The sequence below is a fragment of the Borostomias antarcticus genome (assembly GCF_949987555.1).
Source record: "Borostomias antarcticus genome assembly, chromosome: 2".
Taxonomy (NCBI): Eukaryota; Metazoa; Chordata; class Actinopteri; order Stomiiformes; family Stomiidae; genus Borostomias; species Borostomias antarcticus.
Window position 1 is genome coordinate 41,084,930 of NC_140235.1, and position 22,671 is coordinate 41,107,600.

At 49.6% G+C, this 22,671-nt stretch overlaps 2 protein-coding genes across 3 annotated transcripts in view; one reads left to right on the top strand and one right to left on the bottom strand.

The window, feature by feature from the left end:
- The window catches only part of fer (fer (fps/fes related) tyrosine kinase), a gene marked incomplete at both ends in the record, with an annotated part of 18,342 nt that extends 17,599 nt beyond the window's left edge, over nt 1-743 (top strand). For both annotated transcript variants that reach the window (XM_084461524.1, XM_084461525.1), the window contains 2 exons: nt 263-385; nt 607-743. In XM_084461524.1, the coding sequence (XP_084317650.1) occupies nt 263-385; nt 607-743 (260 nt within the window). The remainder of the gene's footprint in view (nt 1-262; nt 386-606) is intronic.
- Nucleotides 744-4,617: 3,874 nt separating this feature from the next.
- Nucleotides 4,618-22,093, bottom strand: pja2 (praja ring finger ubiquitin ligase 2). Its single transcript, XM_084459595.1, has 9 exons — nt 22,003-22,093; nt 20,872-21,063; nt 19,014-20,097; nt 16,752-16,937; nt 15,226-15,414; nt 9,059-9,170; nt 7,919-8,033; nt 6,592-6,707; nt 4,618-5,085 (listed from the first exon to the last, which is right to left on the bottom strand). The coding sequence occupies exons 2-9, from the start codon at nt 21,059-21,061 to the stop codon at nt 4,960-4,962; spliced, it is 2,118 nt and encodes a 705-aa protein (XP_084315721.1). The 5' UTR covers nt 21,062-21,063; nt 22,003-22,093; the 3' UTR covers nt 4,618-4,959.
- Nucleotides 22,094-22,671: the final 578 nt, after the last annotated feature.

Genomic DNA, 22,671 nt, shown 5'->3' on the forward strand with positions numbered 1-22,671 from the left:
GTTAAAGAGCACCGATAGGCCGGCTGGGACCCTGGGTGCAGCGGAGGTTGTCTTGGATACAGCTCGGAGATTGATTGGTTGATTGTTTTTCCAGGGAGATACAGCTCGGAGACTGATTGGTTGATTGTTTTTCCAGGGAGATACAGCTCAGAGACTGATTGGTTGATTGTTTTTCCAGGGAGATACAGCTCGGAGACTGATTGGTTGATTGTTTTTCCAGGGAGATACAGCTCGGAGACTGATTGGTTGATTGTTTTTCCAGGGAGATACAGCTCGGAGAGCGACGTCTGGAGCTACGGGATCCTCCTGTGGGAGACCTTCAGTCTAGGGGTGTGTCCTTACCCGGGGATGACCAATCAGCAGGCCAGAGAGCAGGTGGAGAAAGGTGAGCCCCGCCCTCTCAGGGCTCAAGCCCCCGGTAACGAGCCGGTCACCCTGAGCTGTGACCACGCCCACTCACCATCACCGATTTAAAAAACGGCGTAAACTCGGAGGCCCGACACCAATCATGCTTTGAGAAACGATCGTTGTTTACCGGTCCAAGACGATGACGTACTGACCGTCCCTCCCGTGTGTGTGTGTGTGTGACCGTCTCGTCCGCTGCAGGCTACAGAATGTCCTGCCCTCAGAAGTGTCCCGAGGAGGTGTACAAGGTCATGCAGCGATGCTGGGAGTACAAGCCCGAGAACCGGCCCAAGTTCTCCGACCTTCAGAAAGACCTGGCCGCCGTTAAGAAGAAATAGCCTCGTCGTTCTCCGACTCCTCCTCCCCCCCCGCCCCTCGCCGCCACCCCCCCCCACCCCCCCCAGGCAGAGCACGAGGCCCGGCCCCCGCGTCACCGATACCAGGAGCCAGTCCCCCCCCCCCACCCGCCCCCCCCCGATACAGAGAGAGAATCACTCAACCTTACACCCTCGATGCTACTAGTCATGATTGTACTGCGGTTTATAACTTTGTCACAAAATCACTGTGTTATTATTTTGTTTGCCTATGCAACTGTTTTGAGCCATTATCAAGGAGCGCGGTCGGTGTTTCCGCTCTGAGTCCTAGCTACAGTATTCCCTGTACAAACAACAACAACGACAACAACTCTGTTCTTTACTTCTACACTCCTTCTCTATACCTTTTCACTGGACTACAGTGAACGTCAGGTCCAGTCATATGAAGATATGAACGTCCGAATCCTGCTAGTCACATGTCCGAGTCTTCAGCGAGCAGCGCTACGCTCTGTCGCACGGTTTCATATCGCTATCGGTTTCCCTCACAGTCAGGACACCCAGACACATTTGCTCTTCGTAAGGCCGAAGAAACGCCAATTATTTCTGCTGCTCTCACTGGTAATGAACAGTCAACAGGACGCTACTCTAGCGCGGTGCGTAGCTTCGAGGCCCAGGGTGAGAGTGTGTATAAGACAGCTCTCGATTCACCTCTACCTGTGGTTATTACCTAGAAAAGAGGTATGCCAGGTCCCTGAGGACACGGTCGCCTGTTTGAGAGTCCCAGACTCGACGTACACGTCTAAAAGATGGTTCTAAATTTCGTCCCCGCTCTTTGTAATGCTGCGTTATATGGTTTGAGATCTAATTTCCAAGGTCTGTCCGTATTATTCATCCACTGTCTTTATTTCTGTCACTGTGATCCTGTATCTAAGAACCTCCTAGTTAAGTCAATGTAAGGATAAGTGCAATTTGCGTCACCTTTTTACGTACATTTTTGGGGGGTTTGAAATGTAAAGACATTGCAATCAGGCCGCCTTAAATATAATTAATTATGAAAAAATATTCAATTATCATGCCCTTGTTATTTTACACTTTGAAAAAAGTTAAATGATTTATAATTAATTATTTTACTTTTTAACTCCTTATTCCAGAGCGTCCGGTGCTGGCTCAGTGTCTCATACTTAGTATCTGACAGGAAATGTAACTTGTGCATTTGGCTGGTCAGCAGTTCTGTTGCGTAGCCTCGCTATGTGACTCTTCTTCTTTGGTTTTTCACTTTCCTATTTCCCCCTCAATGTTCTGTTTGTGTATGTGTTGTGTAGTATTTCCTACATCCAGTCTTATTGTAATGACCTTGTTGTAAATGGTAGATAGACATGATGCATTTACACCAGACATTAACAATGAACTCTCCTCCTCATACATAGTGTATGATGTCAAGAGCGCCTCCATCTTGCCTTGTACTCGTTCCCATAGGGATCAACACAGCAGAGGCAGCCCTGAGTTCTGAAAGAACTTCCCTTGGCAAGATGGCTGACTGATATCGCCCCTCTGCTGTGTTCGTCTCTTTGACCTGTCACTCCTCAGAAGGTGCCATCTTCTCTGCGTAGCCGAGCTCTTCTTGCCATTTGTGCTGACAGACCAAACGTGTCTTTGAAAGCATCTTCTGTGAAGCACCACATAGCATCAGATAATTCTTGCTCGTACGAGAACGACGGGTTGATCATGTTTCAAATGTTACCGTGCAACATTCCTCCTCCTGTATTTTGTAAATAACTTGTAGATGCTATATTTGTTTTTTTTCTACGTTTTTGTTTTTTTTCAAACATTAATCTGATAAAAAAAAAAAAATGCAATCATGCAAAATGTGTCACTTTTTCTCTATGTATCTATTGGGAGAGCTTCTTCCAATGATGTATTCTATAAAGAAAACATGGTCTATATTTTGTGTCTGTACCTGCATGATTGTTTGTACATTTTTTAGTGTATGTATAAAAGATTTTGAGTATCTTAGTTCCTCCTCCCCCCCCCCCTATCGCTCACCTAGCTGGTAGAAGATGTCAAAACTGTCAAGACCTCATTTGGTGTAGAAACAAGCGATGTGATTCATCCTGATGAGTTGAGGAGGGTTTCTCTGCATTCCAGACAACAGAATCTCTCCAGCTGTGGTTCAAAGCACCAGTGTTGTATTTTATAAACAAAATGTTCCAATGCCATCCAGAAAGGTGCTTTATTCTAGAACTACTGCTCGGTAGACGGGAGAAGATATTCCTGTTTAAACCGCAGATGAAAACCAAATTTTTTAGTATCTTTATTTATTGGAGACACTCAAATGGTATTCTCATGTACTAGTGTTTGTTTTAAAAAATATATTTTTTAGTCCATTTCCTCCATTGTATTGAAATATTTACCAGTATTCTGGGTTTTTATCCAACACTTTTTCACGCCCGTTCTAGTGTAGATTTCCCCCGTATTTGACGGTTCCAGCTTCAGTCTGCTGTACTCTGATACAGCAGGACTTCATCTTGTATCTGTTGATGAGAGAACTTCACTTCCCTGTGCAGGTCTGAGCTGTACAAACAAACTCTGTACAACCTTGTGGCCAACTGTGCAGAACTTAACACACATCCACTTGAGGTCTCTCTTTCTAAAGGGGATTCTGTCTAATCCCTAAAGAGCTGGAGTATTTATTACCAATGTTGAGACTTATGTATTTCAACTGCACTTTTTGCCATGTTATAAACAGATGACAATATTAATTCTTTGGAGTCATTATCAATAAAGACTGTGTGAAGAGTGCACTGGATTTCAACCATCAGATTCGATCTTGTTTTGATTGATTTGACATACAGTGTTCTAGTTGATTGGCACATTCTTACGTTTTGAGTTTCACTGTCCCATCGTAGGTTTAATGTTCATATGGTGAGTTTGTCCCTTTGGTTGTCTAAACCTCATGTTCATACCATGTTCTTACTGTGTTCTTGCAATAAAAGTCTTTGAATTTACACGTGTCAATAGTGTTTGTTTTCTCGGAATTGACATACACTTGTAGATTCATGAATTTAAAAAATTGTAGTCGTGTTTCCCACACTAGTCTTTATTTTAACACAGGGATCAAAGTGATTTTAAAGTTAGTACAACGGAAAAATAAAAAATAAGTGTCAAATCTTGGAACTCAATAACGAAATCTTGAGTGAAACAATATTTAACTTTCTAATCCATCTCCATCATAATCAACCTTTCGTAACAAAGACTGAGATTATAAAGATAATATTTTCTCAGAAAATAAGCTTGGACTGTCACTCTCGGGACATCGAACTGGAAACTGTTACATTGTGAGGAATTAAATCAGGTCACATTCACACAGAGAGAGAGAGAGACATTCACACAGAGCTTCATCTGAGAGAGAGAGAGAGAGAGAGACATTCACACAGAGCTACATCTGAGAGAGAGAGAGAGAGAGAGAGAGACATTCACACAGAGCTACATCTGAGAGAGAGAGAGAGAGAGAGAGAGAGAGACATTCACACAGAGCTACATCTGAGAGAGAGAGAGAGACATTCACACAGAGCTACATCTCAGAGAGAGAGAGAGAGACATTCACACAGAGCTACATCTGAGAGAGAGAGAGAGAGAGACATTCACACAGAGCTACATCTGAGAGAGAGAGAGACATTCACACAGAGCTACATCTGAGAGAGAGACATTCACACAGAGCTACATCTCAGAGAGAGAGAGAGAGACATTCACACAGAGCTACATCTGAGAGAGAAAGAAAGAGAGAGAAAGAGAGAGAGACATTCACACAGAGCTACATCTCAGAGAGAGAGAGACATTCACACAGAGCTACATCTCAGAGAGAGAGAGAGAGAGAGAAAGAGAGAGAGACATTCACACAGAGCTACATCTCAGAGAGAGAGAGAAAGAGAGAGAGACATTCACACAGAGCTACATCTCAGAGAGAGAGAGAGAGAGAGAGAAAGAGAGAGACATTCACACAGAGCTACATTTCAGAGAGAGAGAGAGAGAAAGAGAGAGAGACATTCACACAGAGCTACATCTCAGAGAGAGAGAGAGAGAAAGAGAGAGAGACATTCACACAGAGCTACATCTCAGAGAGAGAGAGAAAGAGAGAGGCAATGAAAGGAAAAAGCGTTTTTTTCCCACGGAAGCATCAGAGCCTCTTTTCTTTTTATTATTTATTTCTGGGGCTGCTGATTGGTCGGCTGCGGATGCGGATTCATCGGGTTCCTGCTGCGCTGTGATTGGACGGCGGGATGTCCTGATCTGACACGAATGAAGTGGGAGCAGGGGCTTCTGGGAGGGCCGGAGTCAGGACATGGCGGCACACGGGACACGTCCCCGACTAGAGAGAGAGAGAGAGAGAGAGAGAGAGAGGGAGAGAGAGAGAGAGAGAGAGAGAGAGAGAGAGAGAGGGAGAGAGAGAGAGAGAGAGAGAGAGAGGGAGGGAGAGAGAGAGAGGGAGAGAGAGAGGGAGGGAGAGAGAGAGAGAGAGAGAGAGAGAGAGAGAGGGATGGAGAGAGAGAGAGAGGGAGAGAGAGAGAGAGAGAGAGAGAGAGAGAGGGAGGGGAGAACATCAATTCCTTGACAGCTGCCTTTTAATCCTCCTCATCACCTCTGTGACCTCTGTGACCTCTGTGACCTCTAGAGCGTTTTTTTCTCTTTAGATCAGCTACAAGGAGTTTTTCAGTTTGTGTTGATTTTGGCGGCACCTGTGGACAAAAGCGGTAGTGTTTTCCCGGAAAGACCCCGGACTGCATTTCCCATGAGCACCACCACTTCCTGTCGTAAATATCTCTTCCCGAGACCAACGTTCATTTTGGAAGCCAGCAAAAAGACGCTACTCGTCAGGATAACTAGCATGCGGCTCTTTAGCCGCTCTCCAGTGGTTCCCTGGCTTTGAAATTATATGGAAATAAATAACTAAATAAAATCTATTAATATCAAATACATTTATTTATTTATTACTAAAATAAATGGTCATGTTGTCACACAAGTTAGCGAACTAGCTAGATAGTAGCAGAAAGGCTAATCCAGCACAAATTGGTGCATAAAAACGCGTTAAAAAGTGTTTGACGCTCATAATGTCCTGGAGGACCCCCGGGCGTCTACCGCCAAGCCTGATCACAAATCTAAGGGGAAACGTGTTCATTATGAGGCTCAAATAACTTTTGCGGCTCCAGTCAGATTTAGTATTGATTTTTTTTTGCCAAAAATGTCTCTTTTGACAGTAGAGGTCACTGACCCCTAGACAGTCACTGTCTAGGGTCACTGACCCCTAAGGTCAATAAATAGTTAGGTCCTTTTTGGTCAACCCGACCAGCCGAGCAGATATCTATAGAATAACTACATGGAATCAGTATTAAAATGAGACTCAACGACTTTATAACCAGTCAAAAAGTCACCATGTATGTATTTTAAGAATGTACTGTTTCTTTTAAATTCTTGTATATTTTTTCCATATGTTTTGTTTTGCTTTGTTGTTGTTGTTTACTACATACTATGTACTGTTTTTATTTATATTTCACTGTGTGCTTGTATGAACATATGCTATATAAATAAACTTGACTTTGACTTCACAAAGCAAGGGAGGGTTAGAGTTAGGACCGCCTTTGATTGGCCTGCGATCACACACTTACACTCACTCACACACACACACACACACACACACACACTCTCACACACACACACACACACTCTCACACACACACACTCTCACACACACACACACACACACACTCTCACACACACACACACACACACACACACACACACACACACACACACACACACACACACACACACACACACACACACACACACACACACACACACACACACACACACCTACCTTCTGGAGCCAGAGAGTCACGCATATCTTGTGGAACATGTGGTGACACGGCAGCTGGGTAGCAATCTCATCTTTGATGTACTCACAACAGCAGATGGCACAGCACTGCTCCTGGCCTGGAGAGAGAGGGAGAGAGGGAGGAGGAGGAGGGAGGGAGGGGGGGGGGGGGGGAGGAAGAGAAGGGAGGAGGAGGAGGAGGGAGGAGGAGGGAGGAGGAGGGAGGAGGAGGAGGAGGAGGAGGAGGGAGGGAGGAAGAGAAGGGAGGAGGAGGGAGGGGGAGAGAGAAGGGAGGAGGAGGGAGGGGGAGAGAGAAGGAGGGTGTGTGAGAAAGTGATAAGAAGATTCAGAGTGACTCAAAGGAAGTACTAATCAGAAGTGTCAAAGTGTGACTCGACATAAATCCACCACATCCTGGTCCTCCAGTGACAGGGCAGTCCGCATGGCGCACACGCAACCTTCCTTCCAATCAACACACGGCATGAGAAACGTCGGCCTCTTGCTCGACCCTGAGCTTGACGCATGGCCTCGGAGGGGTGAGGAAGCTCTTTCCCCTCTCGTTCCCGCCTCTCAGTCACACCCCGTGGCGGCTAAACGCTTCCTACCGGTCACACCCCCCCCCCCAACCCCAAAGCTTCCTCGCGGTCACCCGTTCGGAGGATGACAAGCTTCACATGGACTAAGAGAACCGCCTGGTCTCTCTCCACACGAGCAGCTCCCTGCCTGGACACGGTCTCTCCTGCCTGGACACGGTCTCTCCTGCCTGGACACGGTCTCTCCTGCCTGGACACGGTCTCTCCTGCCTGGACACGGTCTCTCCTGACTGGACCCTGAACGACTAGTTTGGTATTTAGCGTTATATAAGCCCTGTTATAAGGTTATTTACCATCATATACGGTCTATATAGCATCATTTGACAGTCTGTGCACTCTTGAGATATTAGTGCTCGTTGCTCATGTCACAGCTGAGTACACAACGGATCTCTCTGAGCACATTATGAACCATAGAGATCCACTGTGTGCTTCGGCGTGGGCCTTAATAAGCCCCTAGGGATCCATAGTGTACTACTTACCTGTTAGCACTAATACCTCAAGAGTGCAGTCTGTCAATGTGTTTCTATGGACCGTTTATGATCGTATATAACTGTATATAACAGGGCGTACGATGCTAAGGACCAAACTCCTCCAATGGGAAACGGGGGACAGGTTCTCTTTTCTGGTGTGCGGGTGGGTGTCCCTGTGATTGGTCGGGGTCAGGGTGTGGGGGGTGCTGGGTGGGGTCAGGGGTCAGGGTGTGGGGGGGTCAGGCTGGACCGTGGCGCGTCCCTCACCGCTGGGGTCGTCCTGGACCGTGATGGGGGGCAGGCAGGCGATGATCTGCTCGGTGGCCGGAGGGTGGGCCTGCTCTACGTCGATGGCCAGGGACTCCAGGTGGGCGAGGGCAGCCTGGACACACACACACGCACACGCACACACACACGCACACACACACACACACACACACACACACACACACACACTTTATTAGCACACAGCTAGCATTGGAGTGATCATCAGAGCACAATCAAAGACATTTCAAGTTGAAAGACAGACATCCCTGCATCGCTGTTTGGACCCTCGCTAGTGTTTCATTCCAGAGGAAGTATTCTTGTAATGGCGGCCATCTTGCCATCTGTGAGGAATTTGAGCCCAGAGATTTCACCAGTCCGGCCAACGGTACAGAACGACACAATGTGATTGGGACGCCAAATTTAAGTGTCCTTGGAATGAAAAGCCTCGTTATGTCTTGATTCTGTGCATGTGGGCCATGACTACAACTACTATAAAGATGTGTACTAGGCATCATTTAATCAGACTTCTGAGCCCCACATTTCTACACAAAACTTTTTTTTGGGGTCAGTGTTAGTCTGACTCAACGGATGTAGGTTTTGGGGATACGCCATTCGTTTATGACTGCCCAATCAGTGGTGCCGATTCAGGTGGTCGGCCAATCAGTGGCGAAGGGAGGTTCTCCCAGACTATGTGAAACAACAACAACCTATCAACCGTCCCGCCACAGGCGATTGTGATTGGTTTTAAAGGAACAGTACAGCGTTTTTTTTCCCAGAATCCCCGAATGGTAACGAGACCAGTCAGACCTTTCCCGAGCGCTGACTCAGCGTGAAGCAAGTGTGGAGATAGATTGGTCTGGCTCAGCGAAACTGGGTCATTGGAGACTTGTTTCAGCGTTCAACCTTCTCTTTTTGGCTCTGCGAGGTCTAGCGAGCAGAGGGCGCGTGATTACACCTCGGAGACCCGGGAAGAACACAACTAAGTGTTTTAGGGCAGGAAGAGAGAGAGTTTGTCCGTACCTCCATGGCCTGGGAGAGTGTTGGTCCCTACCTCCATGGCCTGGGAGAGAGTGTCCCTACCTCCATGGCCTGAGAGAGTGTGTCCCTACCTCCATGGCCTGGGAGAGTGTTTGTGCCTACCTCCATGGCCTGGGCCAGGCGCTCTTCCAGGGCCATGTACGTGAGCAGCTGGGGGTCCACGTAGGAGATGGCCTGCGCCATGCCGAAGCCCTCCCCGAAATCATCCAGCAGCCTGGAGCAGAGGAGAACACCACCTCAGTACGAGCACCTTTAACCCCCCGAGACACATTCACCCTTCAACCCCCCGAGACACATTCACCCTTCAACCCCGAGACACATTCACCCTTCAACCCCCCGAGACACATTCACCCTTCAACCCCCGAGAGACATTCACCCTTCAACCCCCCGAGAGACCTTCACCCTTCAACCCCCCGAGAGACCTTCACCCTTCAACCCCCGAGAGACATTCACCCTTCAACCCCCGAGACACATTCACCCTTCAACCCCCCGAGAGACACATTCACCCTTCAACCCCCGAGAGACATTCACCCTTCAACCCCCGAGAGACCTTCACCCTTCAACCCCCGAGAGACCTTCACCCTTCAACCCCCGAGAGACATTCACCCTTCAACCCCCGAGAGACACATTCACCCTTCAACCCCCGAGACACATTCACCCTTCAACCCCCGAGAGACATTCACCCTTCAACCCCCGAGAGACACATTCACCCTTCAACCCCCGAGAGACATTCACCCTTCAACCCCCGAGACACATTCACCCTTCAACCCCGTGAGAGACATTCACCCTTCAACCCCCCGAGAGACATTCACCCTTCAACCCCCCCGAGAGACATTCACCCTTCAACCCCCGAGACACATTCACCCTTCAACCCCCGAGAGACATTCACCCTTCAACCCCCGAGACACATTCACCCTTCAACCCCCCCGAGAGACATTCACCCTTCAACCCCCCGAGAGACATTCACCCTTCAACCCCCCGAGAGACATTCACCCTTCAACCCCCAGAGACATTCACCCTTCAACCCCCCGAGAGACATTCACCCTTCAACCCCCAGAGACATTCACCCTTCAACCCCCCGAGAGACATTCACCCTTCAGCCCCCCGAGAGACATTCACCCTTCAACCCCCCGAGACACATTCACCCTTCAGCCCCCGAGAGACATTCACCCTTCAACCCCCCGAGACACATTCACCCTTCAACCCCCCGAGAGACATTCACCCTTCAACCCCCCGAGAGACATTCACCCTTCAACCCCCGAGAGACATTCACCCTTCAACCCCCCGAGAGACATTCACCCTTCATCCCCCGAGAGACCTTCACCCTTCAACCCCCGAGAGACATTCACCCTTCATCCCCCGAGAGACCTTCACCCTTCAACCCCCCCGAGAGACATTCACCCTTCAACCCCCGAGACACATTCACCCTTATGCCCCCGAGAGACATTCACCCTTCAACCCCCTGAGAGACCTTCACCCTTCAGCCCCCAGAGACACATTCACCCTTCAACCCCCGAGAGACATTCACCCTTCAACCCTGAGACACATTCACCCTTCAACCCCCCGAGAGACATTCACCCTTCAGCCCCCGAGAGACATTCACCCTTCAACCCCCCGAGAGACATTCACCCTTATGCCCCCGAGAGACATTCACCCTTCAACCCCCTGAGAGACCTTCACCCTTCAGCCCCCAGAGACACATTCACCCTTCAACCCCCGAGAGACATTCACCCTTCAACCCTGAGACACATTCACCCTTCAACCCCCCGAGAGACCTTCACCCTTCAACCCCCCGAGAGACCTTCACCCTTCAACCCTGAGACACATTCACCCTTCAACCCCCGAGAGACATTCACCCTTCATCCCCCGAGACACATTCACCCTTCAACCCCCGAGAGACATTCACCCTTCATCCCCCGAGACACATTCACCCTTCAACCCCCGAGAGACATTCACCCTTCATCCCCCGAGACACATTCACCCTTCAACCCCCCGAGACACATTCACCCTTCAACCCCCCGAGACACATTCACCCTTCAGCCCCCGAGACACATTCACCCTTCAACCCCCCGAGACACATTTACCCTTCAACCCCCCGAGAGACATTCACCCTTCAACCCCCGAGACACATTCACCCTTCAACCCCCGAGAGACATTCACCCTTCAACCCCCGAGACACATTCACCCTTCAACCCCCGAGAGACATTCACCCTTCAGCCCCCCGAGAGACATTCACCCTTCAACCCCCCGAGAGACATTCACCCTTCAACCCCCAGAGAGACATTCACCCTTCAACCCCCAGAGAGACATTCACCCTTCAACCCCCGAGACACATTCACCCTTCAGCCCCCGAGAGACATTCACCCTTCAACCCCCCGAGACACATTCACCCTTCAACCCCCGAGACACATTCACCCTTCAACCCCCCGAGAGACATTCACCCTTCAACCCCCGAGAGACATTCACCCTTCAACCCCCCGAGAGACATTCACCCTTCAACCCCCCGAGACACATTCACCCTTCAACCCCCGAGAGACATTCACCCTTCAACCCCCGAGACACATTCACCCTTCAACCCCCGAGAGACATTCACCCTTCAGCCCCCCGAGAGACATTCACCCTTCAACCCCCAGAGAGACATTCACCCTTCAACCCCCCGAGAGACATTCACCCTTCAACCCCCGAGACACATTCACCCTTCAACCCCCGAGAGACATTCACCCTTCAGCCCCCAGAGAGACATTCACCCTTCAACCCCCCGAGAGACATTCACCCTTCAACCCCCAGAGAGACATTCACCCTTCAACCCCAGAGAGACATTCACCCTTCAACCCCAGAGAGACATTCACCCTTCAACCCCAGAGAGACATTCACCCTTCAACCCCAGAGAGACATTCACCCTTCAACCCCAGAGAGACATTCACCCTTCAACCCCCCGAGAGACATTCACCCTTCAACCCCCAGAGAGACATTCACCCTTCAACCCCAGAGAGACATTCACCCTTCAACCCCAGAGAGACATTCACCCTTCAACCCCAGAGAGACATTCACCCTTCAACCCCCCGAGACACATTCACCCTTCAGCCCCCCCGAGACACATTCACCCTTCAACCCCCCGAGAGACATTCACCCTTCAACCCCCGAGACACATTCACCCTTCAACCCCCGAGAGACATTCACCCTTCAACCCCCGAGACACATTCACCCTTCAGCCCCCGAGAGACATTCACCCTTCAACCCCCCGAGACACATTCACCCTTCAACCCCCGAGACACATTCACCCTTCAACCCCCGAGAGACATTCACCCTTCAACCCCCCGAGAGACATTCACCCTTCAACCCCCGAGACACATTCACCCTTCAACCCCCCGAGACACATTCACCCTTCAACCCCCCGAGAGACACATTCACCCTTCAACCCCCTGAGAGACATTCACCCTTCAACCCCCCCGAGAGACATTCACCCTTCAGCCCCCGAGAGACATTCACCCTTCAACCCCCGAGAGACATTCACCCTTCAACCCCCCGAGAGACATTCACCCTTCAACCCCCCGAGAGACATTCACCCTTCAACCCCCCGAGACACATTCACCCTTCAACCCCCCGAGAGACATTCACCCTTCATCCCCCGAGAGACACATTCACCCTTCAACCCCCGAGAGACATTCACCCTTCAACCCCCCGAGACACATTCACCCTTCAACCCCCCGAGACACATTCACCCTTCAGCCCCCCGAGAGACATTCACCCTTCAACCCCCCGAGAGACATTCACCCTTCATCCCCCGAGAGACACATTCACCCTTCAACCCCCGAGAGACATTCACCCTTCAACCCCCCGAGACACATTCACCCTTCAACCCCCCCGAGAGACACATTCACCCTTCAACCCCCCGAGAGACATTCACCCTTCAACCCCCGAGAGACCTTCACCCTTCAACCCCCGAGACACATTCACCCTTCAACAGACACATTCACCCTTCAGCCCCCAGAGACACATTCACCCTTCAACCCCCCGAGAGACATTCACCCTTCAACCCCCGAGAGACATTCACCCTTCAACCCCCCGAGAGACATTCACCCTTCAACCCCCCCGAGAGACATTCACCCTTCAACCCCCGAGAGACATTCACCCTTCAACCCCCCGAGAGACATTCACCCTTCAACCCCCCCGAGAGACATTCACCCTTCAACCCCCCGAGAGACACATTCACCCTTCAGCCCCCGAGAGACATTCACCCTTCAACCCCCGAGAGACATTCACCCTTCAACCCCCCGAGACACATTCACCCTTCAACCCCCCGAGACACATTCACTCTTCAACCCCCCGAGACACATTCACTCTTCAACCCCCCGAGAGACATTCACCCTTCATCCCCCTGAGAGACATTCACCCTTCAACCCCCCGAGAGACATTCACTCTTCAACCCCCCGAGAGACACATTCACCCTTCAACCCCCGAGAGACATTCACCCTTCAACCCCCCGAGACACATTCACCCTTCAACCCCCCGAGACACATTCACCCTTCAACCCCCCCGAGAGACACATTCACCCTTCAACCCCCCGAGACACATTCACCCTTCAGCCCCCGAGAGACATTCACCCTTCAACCCCCGAGAGACATTCACCCTTCAACCCCCCGAGAGACACATTCACCCTTCAGCCCCCGAGAGACATTCACCCTTCAACCCCCGAGAGACATTCACCCTTCAACCCTGAGACACATTCACCCTTCAACCCCCCCGAGAGACATTCACCCTTCATCCCCCTGAGAGACATTCACCCTTCAACCCCCCGAGACACATTCACCCTTCAACCCCCCCGAGAGACACATTCACCCTTCAACCCCCCGAGACACATTCACCCTTCAGCCCCCGAGAGACATTCACCCTTCAACCCCCGAGAGACATTCACCCTTCAACCCCCCGAGAGACACATTCACCCTTCAGCCCCCGAGAGACATTCACCCTTCAACCCCCGAGAGACATTCACCCTTCAACCCTGAGACACATTCACCCTTCAACCCTGAGACACATTCACCCTTCAACCCTGAGACACATTCACCCTTCAGCCCCCGAGAGACATTCACCCTTCAACCCTGAGACACATTCACCCTTCAGCCCCCGAGAGACATTCACCCTTCAGCCCCCCGAGACACATTCACCCTTCATCCCCCGAGACACATTCACCCTTCATCCCCCGAGACACATTCACCCTTCATCCCCCGAGACACATTCACCAGGGATCCACACGGGACAACAATTCCATGGCTTTAGTCACTGCAAATCTGTCCACTGACACTCAACAAATAACAGGTGGAAATGCTGCCACTTGATTAAAACTAATTTAAAAAAATATATATATTATTTATTAATCTAAAGTAAATAAGAATCCTAGTCATATTTTGGTCAAACAGTTGGCAGATTTTGTTTGATTATTAAGTATCCTCCTAAAGTGTAATTCTATTCTTCTATTCTGAATGACTCACTGGGTCTCTCTCCGTCTCCTGGGAGGTATAGTTCAGATAAAGAGGATCAAATCAGAGCAAAAAAGTTTGAAATAAAACTATTCTCTCCACCCACACGCAGTGGAGGGCCTTATTACAACCAGCGCCGAGGGCCCTCGTCTGGAGGAATCAGCGAGGAGGGCCCTCGTCTGGAGGACTTCGATGGCGGGGACAGACAGAACCCCTGCTTCACTCAGGGGCCAAGCAGACGGGCTCCAGGCACCGAATCAGAATTTTTCGAAATGCCATTTAGTGTCTGGAAACTGCGCAACGTGATTGGTTAAGGGGATGAACGAATCGCTGAGGACTCCCTCTTTGGCAACGCCCATCTGGGAAAACGTCTGCAACGGGAGCCTGTTCAGCCTGAATGATGAAGTGAAAGGAAAATGGCCGAGTGTCCGGCTACGGACGAAGGGCAAGAAGACCAAATGAAAGCCTATTGAAATACCTCCAAAAAAAGCTGAGATACAATCACCCAGTTTTCGTGCAACCAAATGAGGTGCTACTGCCACTAAACTTGATTAAAGCTGATACCAGTATAATGCCAGTTTGGAAACCTTGAAATGTCTTGGACTGGAATGAGGAAGTGATTAGAGCTGATAATATACTGCAAGGACAAGTGCTGACAAGAATTCCAAGGTACCTGTACTTAATAAACTTTCTATTCTATTCTAACAGTGTTTTGCAAATTCTACAAAAATGTGCGTTGTACTCATACACCTCTACTCCGGGACTAGGTGCATTTGTTTCGCGCCGCCCCACCTCCACTCTGCGTCCAGGTCCTCGCTGACGCTGGAGTCGTCCTCCAGGTTGTTGTTGCCGTCCAGGATGAAGAGACCCGGGTGGACGAAGTGGCTCATGCCCTCGGGGTCGTCCTCGTCGCTGGAGCTGCCCGTCTCCTCGTTGTACACCAGCCAGGGCACCTCCCCCTCCTCCAGCGCCGAGGGCGCCCTGCAGGGGCGGGGCAACGACCAGACACACACACATCAGACACGCCCCGGGAAAAGCCGAGCCTGGATAATTTATCGGTCGGCCGATATCAGCAGGCTCTTAGCCATCAAACGTTTTATTTTGGTCGTTTTTAGGCCTGGCTGCCCCCACCAGGACCGACTGCTCTGGAAACCTGATCCCATTCTCTAAAATGGATCTTGTGCCCGAGTGAGCAGGAGCCAGAGACCACCGGGCCAGAGACCACCGGGCCAGAGACCACCGGGCCGGAGACCACCGGGCCAGAGACCGGGCCAGAGACCACCGGACCACAGCTCAGCTACCCAGCAAACACGCAACGTCAGGGAGACGTTCAGATCATGTCTTAATAACATCCGTCGGTCCAGAACCCCATTTGTACGTCTGCTGGACCCCTCAATATTCAAACGTCTGGCTTGGACCCCTCTAAGACGTCTGTGGACGTGCAGAACGGGTTCAATATCTGAACGTAAAAAAAACAAAAAAACATTCTGGCTCCTAATTGGATGTCTTTGGACGTCCGAAAAAGACAAAAAAGACATCTAAAAGACGTCTTTTAGACGTGTCTTTGCTCAGTGGGTAGCCACCGCAGGGGCGTGGACACACGGCCGGGGCTCCCAGCTGTGGTCTGCTGCTCGGTCAGCAACCACAGCCCCGTAGATGACCCACACACCAGGGCCAGAAGACCAGAACGCAGGTTTCATTCGGTTCAACCCATGTTTTGGGTCAAGCGACCCCCCACTGATGTGGCACATTACATCACAGTCATTTAGCAGATACTTCTTGAGCCTGTGGTGGAAGGCGGGCAGCGACCCTGCTGTCCTAGTGCCCCTTGTACGTTCTGGTTCTGCTTTATCCCCCTAAGCTGAAATCCTGGGCATTCGTTTAACTCTTTCAAGTCCAGCTGAAACGGACATCTGAGATCATCTAACTTCCGTAGTTTGACGTATTTCCGACTCAAACAGGCTATAGGGGCGGGACAAAACGTTTAGAGGAATTTGACTGGGATGTTGACAAGTGGACGGGTTATAACAACTTTAGACAGATTTCGATAGGCAGATAGCACTGATTGACGGGTGGATGTCGTGAGATCATTGGTTGACCTTGCTCTTGCATTGCTGACGTAAGCACTCAGGAGATTTTGTTTGACAGGAAGAAAAAAGGATTTGATATAAAACTACAACAAAAACGGAAATTGTGAAAAATATTTGGCATATATTGTTAAATAGGTACATACTATGACCAAGGATGTGATTCAAAAATGAAAAAAGTCCCTATGTGATGTGATTGCGTGTCTAAGTGTGAGCTGCTGCCTCACTCACTCGGGGGGTTGGCTGGGCCCGGGTCCGGCGCCGTGGTCCAGGCTGCTGCTGGGGGGGCCGCGGGGGTCGTCGGGGTCGTCCAGGCCGGCTAGGGTTTCCCAGCTCTCCTCGCTGGAGCCCCGCTGCTTCTCCAACCCCGAGTCCGACACCCAGGAGGCCGACCACTCGCCCTCGCTGCACTCAGAGCTGCAGGCGCGCAACAGCACACACACACGCGCACGCACACACACACACGCACGCATCGCACGCACAAAAGGGAAAGACACACTCTCAAACACACACACACACACACACACAGGAAATATGAAGGTTGCACATACACACACACAGATATGCATATGCGACAAGCAAATGCACACACAAAGAGAAGAACATACACACACCAACAACACACGTGAGTCCACCCACAGTAGTACGCGTTCTCCTAATCTTCTTAGCGGTCTTAACCACAAGATAGCCTCGATCCTACACACTTCTGCTTCCTCAATCCTCAGACCTACACTCCACCGACCAAGCACAGACCAAATACAGACCTAGTACAGACCAAGTACAGACCAAGTACAGACCAAATACAGACCAAATACAGACCAAGTACAGACCAAGTACAGACCAAGTACAGACCAAGTAAAATTATATTTATGAAGCACTTGTCATTGTGAGACGATCTCAAAAACGCTAACATCATGTCTGTGTTCATAACATCATGTCTGTGTTCATACCATCATGTCTGTGTTCATAACATCATGTCTGTGTTTATAACATCATGTCTGTGTTTATAACATCATGTCTGTGTTCATAACATCATGTCTGTGTTCATAACATCATGTCTGTGTTCATACCATCATGTCTGTGTTCATAACATCATGTCTGTGTTTATAACATCATGTCTGTGTTTATAACATCATGTCTGTGTTCATAACATCATGTCTGTGTTCATAACATCATGTCTGTGTTCATAACATCATGTCTGTGTTTATAACATCATGTCTGTGTTTATAACATCATGTCTGTGTTCATAACATCATGTCTGTGTTTATAACATCATGTCTGTATTTATAACATCATGTCTGTGTTTATAACATCATGTCTGTGTTTATAACATCATGTCTGTGTTCATAACATCATGTCTGTGTTTATAACATCATGTCTGTGTTTATGACATCATGTCTGTGTTTATAACATCCTGTCTGTGTTTATAACATCCTGTCTGTGTTCATAACATCCTGTCTGTGTTCATAACATCATGTCTGTGTTCATAACATCATGTCTGTGTTTATAACATCATGTCTGTGTTTATAACATCATGTCTGTGTTCATAACATCATGTCTGTGTTCATAACATCATGTGTGTTCATAACATCATGTCTGTGTTCATAACATCATGTCTGTGTTCATAACATCATGTCTGTGTTTATAACATCATGTCTGTGTTCATAACATCATGTCTGTGTTTATAACATCATGTCTGTGTTCATAACATCATGTCTGTGTTTATAACATCATGTCTGTGTTTATAACATCCTGTCTGTGTTCATAACATCATGTCTGTGTTTATAACATCATGTCTGTGTTCATAACATCATGTCTGTGTTCATAACATCCTGTCTGTGTTTATAACATCATGTCTGTGTTTATAACATCATGTCTGTGTTTATAACATTATGTCTGTGTTCATAACATCATGTCTGTGTTTATAACATCATGTCTGTGTTCATAACATCATGTCTGTGTTTATAACATTTTATAACATTATGACTACACGTCATGGACACAGACACAGTCAACCATGTTCGGATGGGATAAGTAGATGAGGATGATACTGATAAGACTGCTAGACTATGAATATTAAATTGCGTTTGGAAACCTTTAAATGTCTAGCTGTGTACCTGTGACTGGAATGAGGAAGTGATTAGTGCTGATAAGATACTGCAAAAACGATGATGACAAGATGATATGATTCCAATGTACTTGTACCGGTTATATATGGCAAATAAACTTTCTATTCTATTCTCAATTCCTGAACTTTGCATAGCTTAAGTCTACTATAATACACAAACACCTCATCAAAAAACACATTTGTTTTCCCTTGCGTAGCTATTTATTATCTTCCATTATGCTTCTATTGTCCTATTGTGTTGTCTACTGTGTTTTTTGTATTGACTGAAATGGAAAGCACTTTGGTCAACTCTTGTTGTTTTAAATGTGCTCTATAAATAAAGTTGGATTGGATCAAAAGCTTTCTATTGAGCGTGTTGATCATACCTCTCCTCAGCCTTTAGGAAAGGAGCAGCCTTCTCGCTGAAGTCCTCCAGATCCTCCCAGATATCGTCGTCGTCGTCAGAGCCGATCTTCCCGCCGAGCTCCGCCCCCTCCCTCCTCCTCCTCTCCCCGGGGCTGAACCCGCCGCGCTCCGCAGGGGGGAAGCTGAACAGGAGGTCGTGATCCGGCCTCTCCGTCTGCGTCAGGAAGAACGGCGGCGCCGACACGCACTTGGCCTTCCCGCCGGCGGGCTCCGCCTCCGACACCCTGCCCCGCCCCTCCTCCTCCTCCTCCTCGCCGTGATGATGATGAGAGCTCTTCCTCTTCTCCAGGTGAGTCTCGCTCGTCTGCTTTCGGATTTTGGGCCGGACCACCATCTCAGTCTGGGAGGGGGGGCCCGTTTGGTCGGCGCCGTGCCCGGGCGCCGTTGAGCAGGCTGGGGACACACCAGCGGCAAAGTCCCCTGGAGAACCAGGGCCGGTTAAAGTCTGGTCAGACCCAGTCTGACGCTCCGGTGAACTCCCCTGAGGACCCGCCTCCTCAGAATGAGACGAACCCGTCGAGTCCTTAACGGGATGCTCCGCCCCCTCACATGACTTGGTATACAAATACGAGTGCAAGCCGCTAAGATAGTCAAACTCCTTCCCCAGCTCAAAGATCATGCTGTCCAGTCTCCTCTGCAGCCCTAGAGAGGGGTCAGACCCTGGGCTCTCCTCTTCCTCCTCCTCCTCCTCCTCATCACCCCCACTGCTGTCCGGCTCATAGGAATCTATATTTACAAAGCTCAGGACCCTAGCGTTAGCCGCGTTAGCGTCCTCCTCCTCAGGGATGGGCCAGGCACTGGCCTCCGCGCTCTTCTCCCCGGCGCTCCCGGTGCGCCCCGCGTCCCCCGCGCCCGTCCGATGGCTCTTCAGCTTCTTGTGGGGCGCAGACGGGGTCTCCGTCGGCCTCTCCGCCGGCCTCCTGGACGACGGCTGCTTCCTCCCTGGAGCCTCGGCACCAGCCTTGGCTTTCAACTCAGGGTGGACCGAATTCGTTGACGCGGGCAGCATGGCGTGGAGCATGGAGGAGATCTTTCCTTTATGAGCTAGAGAGTGAGCAAACACACAGAACAGGAAGAGAGAAAGATTAGAATAGAACGTTTATTTGCCATATGTAATAAATACAGGTACATTGGAATTCTCGTCATTGCTTGTCACTCATCTTGAGTACTAATCACTTCCTCATTCCAGTCCTACGTACGCAGGTAGACATTAAAAGGTTCCCAAACTGGCGATTTACAATCTGTATTCTATCAGTCTATCAGTATCAACCTCATCTCATCCTCATAAGATCAAATCAAACTAAATCACAACACCAAAAGCAGCATGTCCACCATTAAGGCTACCGCGGTGTTCGATCCGCTTCGACAAGATAACACAGAGAGAAAGGCTGTATCTGAGCTTGTTGTGTTTGTTGAATAGCAATGCGCCAGCCAGAGCAGCCAAGCAGACACCTTTTATCCAGGAGAATAAGGGGTTTATAAGCTTAGCCCCTCGCACACTGCATTCCATGTCACAGGATGAATCGATCCAAGCGCACTCCCGGTGCAACAGGGAGCCGTAGGCGCTACCGGGGGCAACATGCTCCCTCGCTCGGTGAAAAAAGCAATCTGGCTTGACGAAACGCAACTCCTGTTTCATCTGTCTGCCGTTCTGCCCTGGTGACGGATGTAATGTGCACCGGTAGAAATGGGTTTTTGAGTTCACTTTACACACACAGAGCCACGAGCAGTTTCTCAGTCCAAAATCAGGACACTTACGGCCTACACCAACGCCCCTTATGCTAGGAAAATACTATTTTGTACATAATAAGATCGAACCTAGAGGTCGTTCTTTGCGGACAGGGTTGCGTTCTCTGTCTGGCCCGTCGGCCCCAGCTGTGCTCCGGTGCTTGGCAGGGGTCGGCCGGAAGCTGACATAAGCGTGTCTCCGGCCGTATCTCCTCCCTGTGATGGTCTGGTATCCTCCAGCTGGTTTGGGCCAAGCCGGCTTGCCAGTGTCCTGACCCATCACTAGGGGAAGAGAGAAGGGGGGGCAAACTACATCATTTTAAACACTGGCTACAATAGTGTGACAGAGTAACCCCCCCTACCCCTCCCCCCACCCACCCCCGCCTCATCCAGGGGAACCTAGATAATACTCATCCCGGGGAACCTAGATAATACTCATCCCGGGGAACCTAGATAATACTCATCCCGGGGAACCTAGATAATACTCATCCCGGGGAACCTAGATAATACTCATCCCGGGGAACCTAGATAATACTCATCCCGGGGAACCTAGATAATAGGCCTACCAGAGATTGCTCACAGGTAATCCCACAGCTACCAGAGATTATCCAGGTTCCTGTACCATCTTGTAGTCAACCATCTCAGGGCATAATCCAACTACTCTAGCTAGGTGGTTAGTTAGCTTCCCTCACCAATGAAGCACACAATAGTCTGCATCATTGTGATTCTTAGATCAATCTTATGATAGCTGGCAGCAAAACAATAAACTGGATAAACAATATAGATGCAAAGTGGGCTGCTGCGGGATGCTATTGTTAGCTAGGCTAACTAGCTAGCAGCCAGGGAAAGTGGATTTCTGTGACGTGTTAGGTGTTAGCATGCTAGCTAACGTTCATAAGGCTAAGCTAAAACCTAGCTCACATTGACACAACCTGCTTGATAACCTGGGCATATTATTGTCATTCGCCCTAGTAATGTATACAGATGCAGCTTGGAAATGGCCTCCTCAAAACAAGAAGGTGTTTTGAGACAGAGGCTGCTTCCTCTTTCAAGCTAACGCAAGCTAAGCTAATGCTAGCTAATGCTAGCATGCTAATCAACAATACATCGAGGGTCACAACAAGATCAGATCCACTTGCTCGCAATCAATCTCGAACAATATCATCAGCACTATATCTTACAAGTTATGCCCACACCATTAATACATTGAGGTGGTATTACCTGTGCTACGGGCCAGCTAGCTGGTTAGCATCTAGCTGGTTAGCATCTAGCTATCTCCGTCCGTCTCTGCGTCCCCAACCTGTCACTGAGGCTAGACAGGTCATGTGACTGCGTTCTGACCAATCAGCACTCAGCTGATAATAACGCACTGGGAATCCAATACAAGGGGTTTAAACAGCACGTGTAGGGGTAGCATGGGGGTATTAAAGTGGGGAGGTAGGGGCCAAGAACACAGAACACCTTAGTCAGGTTGAAATGTTGATAGTGTTGTTGCATTAATATGTGGAATCAGGGACTTGTCTCTATCCCTGTCTTTGCCAGACTCCTCCAAGTCTAGCCCCCCTGTCTGTCTCTCTCTCTCTCTCTCTCTCTCTCTCTCACACACACACACACACACACACACACACACACACAGAGCGAGTCAAACTCTCTTTCAATTCAGAAGAGACAGACACCACTGAGGCCCTCCATAGGAAAGGACAGAGCAGTTTGTTCTTCCTATAGGCTCAGGTCCTCCGCTGTGTGTAGCAGGCTGCTGCGCATGCTCTATCAGTCTGTGGGAGCCAGGGCATTGTTCTTTACCATCGCCTGCTGGGGAGGCAACATTAGGAGACAAATAAACTGACCAAGCTGGTGAGGAGGGCCGGCTCTCTCGCGGGGCAACAACTG

What these genes read in the sequence shown, in the direction of transcription:
- pja2 (XM_084459595.1), bottom strand. Translation starts at nt 21,061, where the DNA reads ATGGGTCAGGACACTGGCAAGCCGGCTTGGCCCAAACCAGCTGGAGGA. An exon ending in CCGCAAAGAACGACCTCTAG is followed by an intron (nt 20,098 to 20,871) that starts GTTCGATCTTAT and finishes CTCACTCTCTAG; the next exon opens with CTCATAAAGGAAAGATCTCC. An exon ending in GGTCCAGGACGACCCCAGCG is followed by an intron (nt 6,708 to 7,918) that starts GTGAGGGACGCG and finishes CTCTCTCTCCAG; the next exon opens with GCCAGGAGCAGTGCTGTGCC.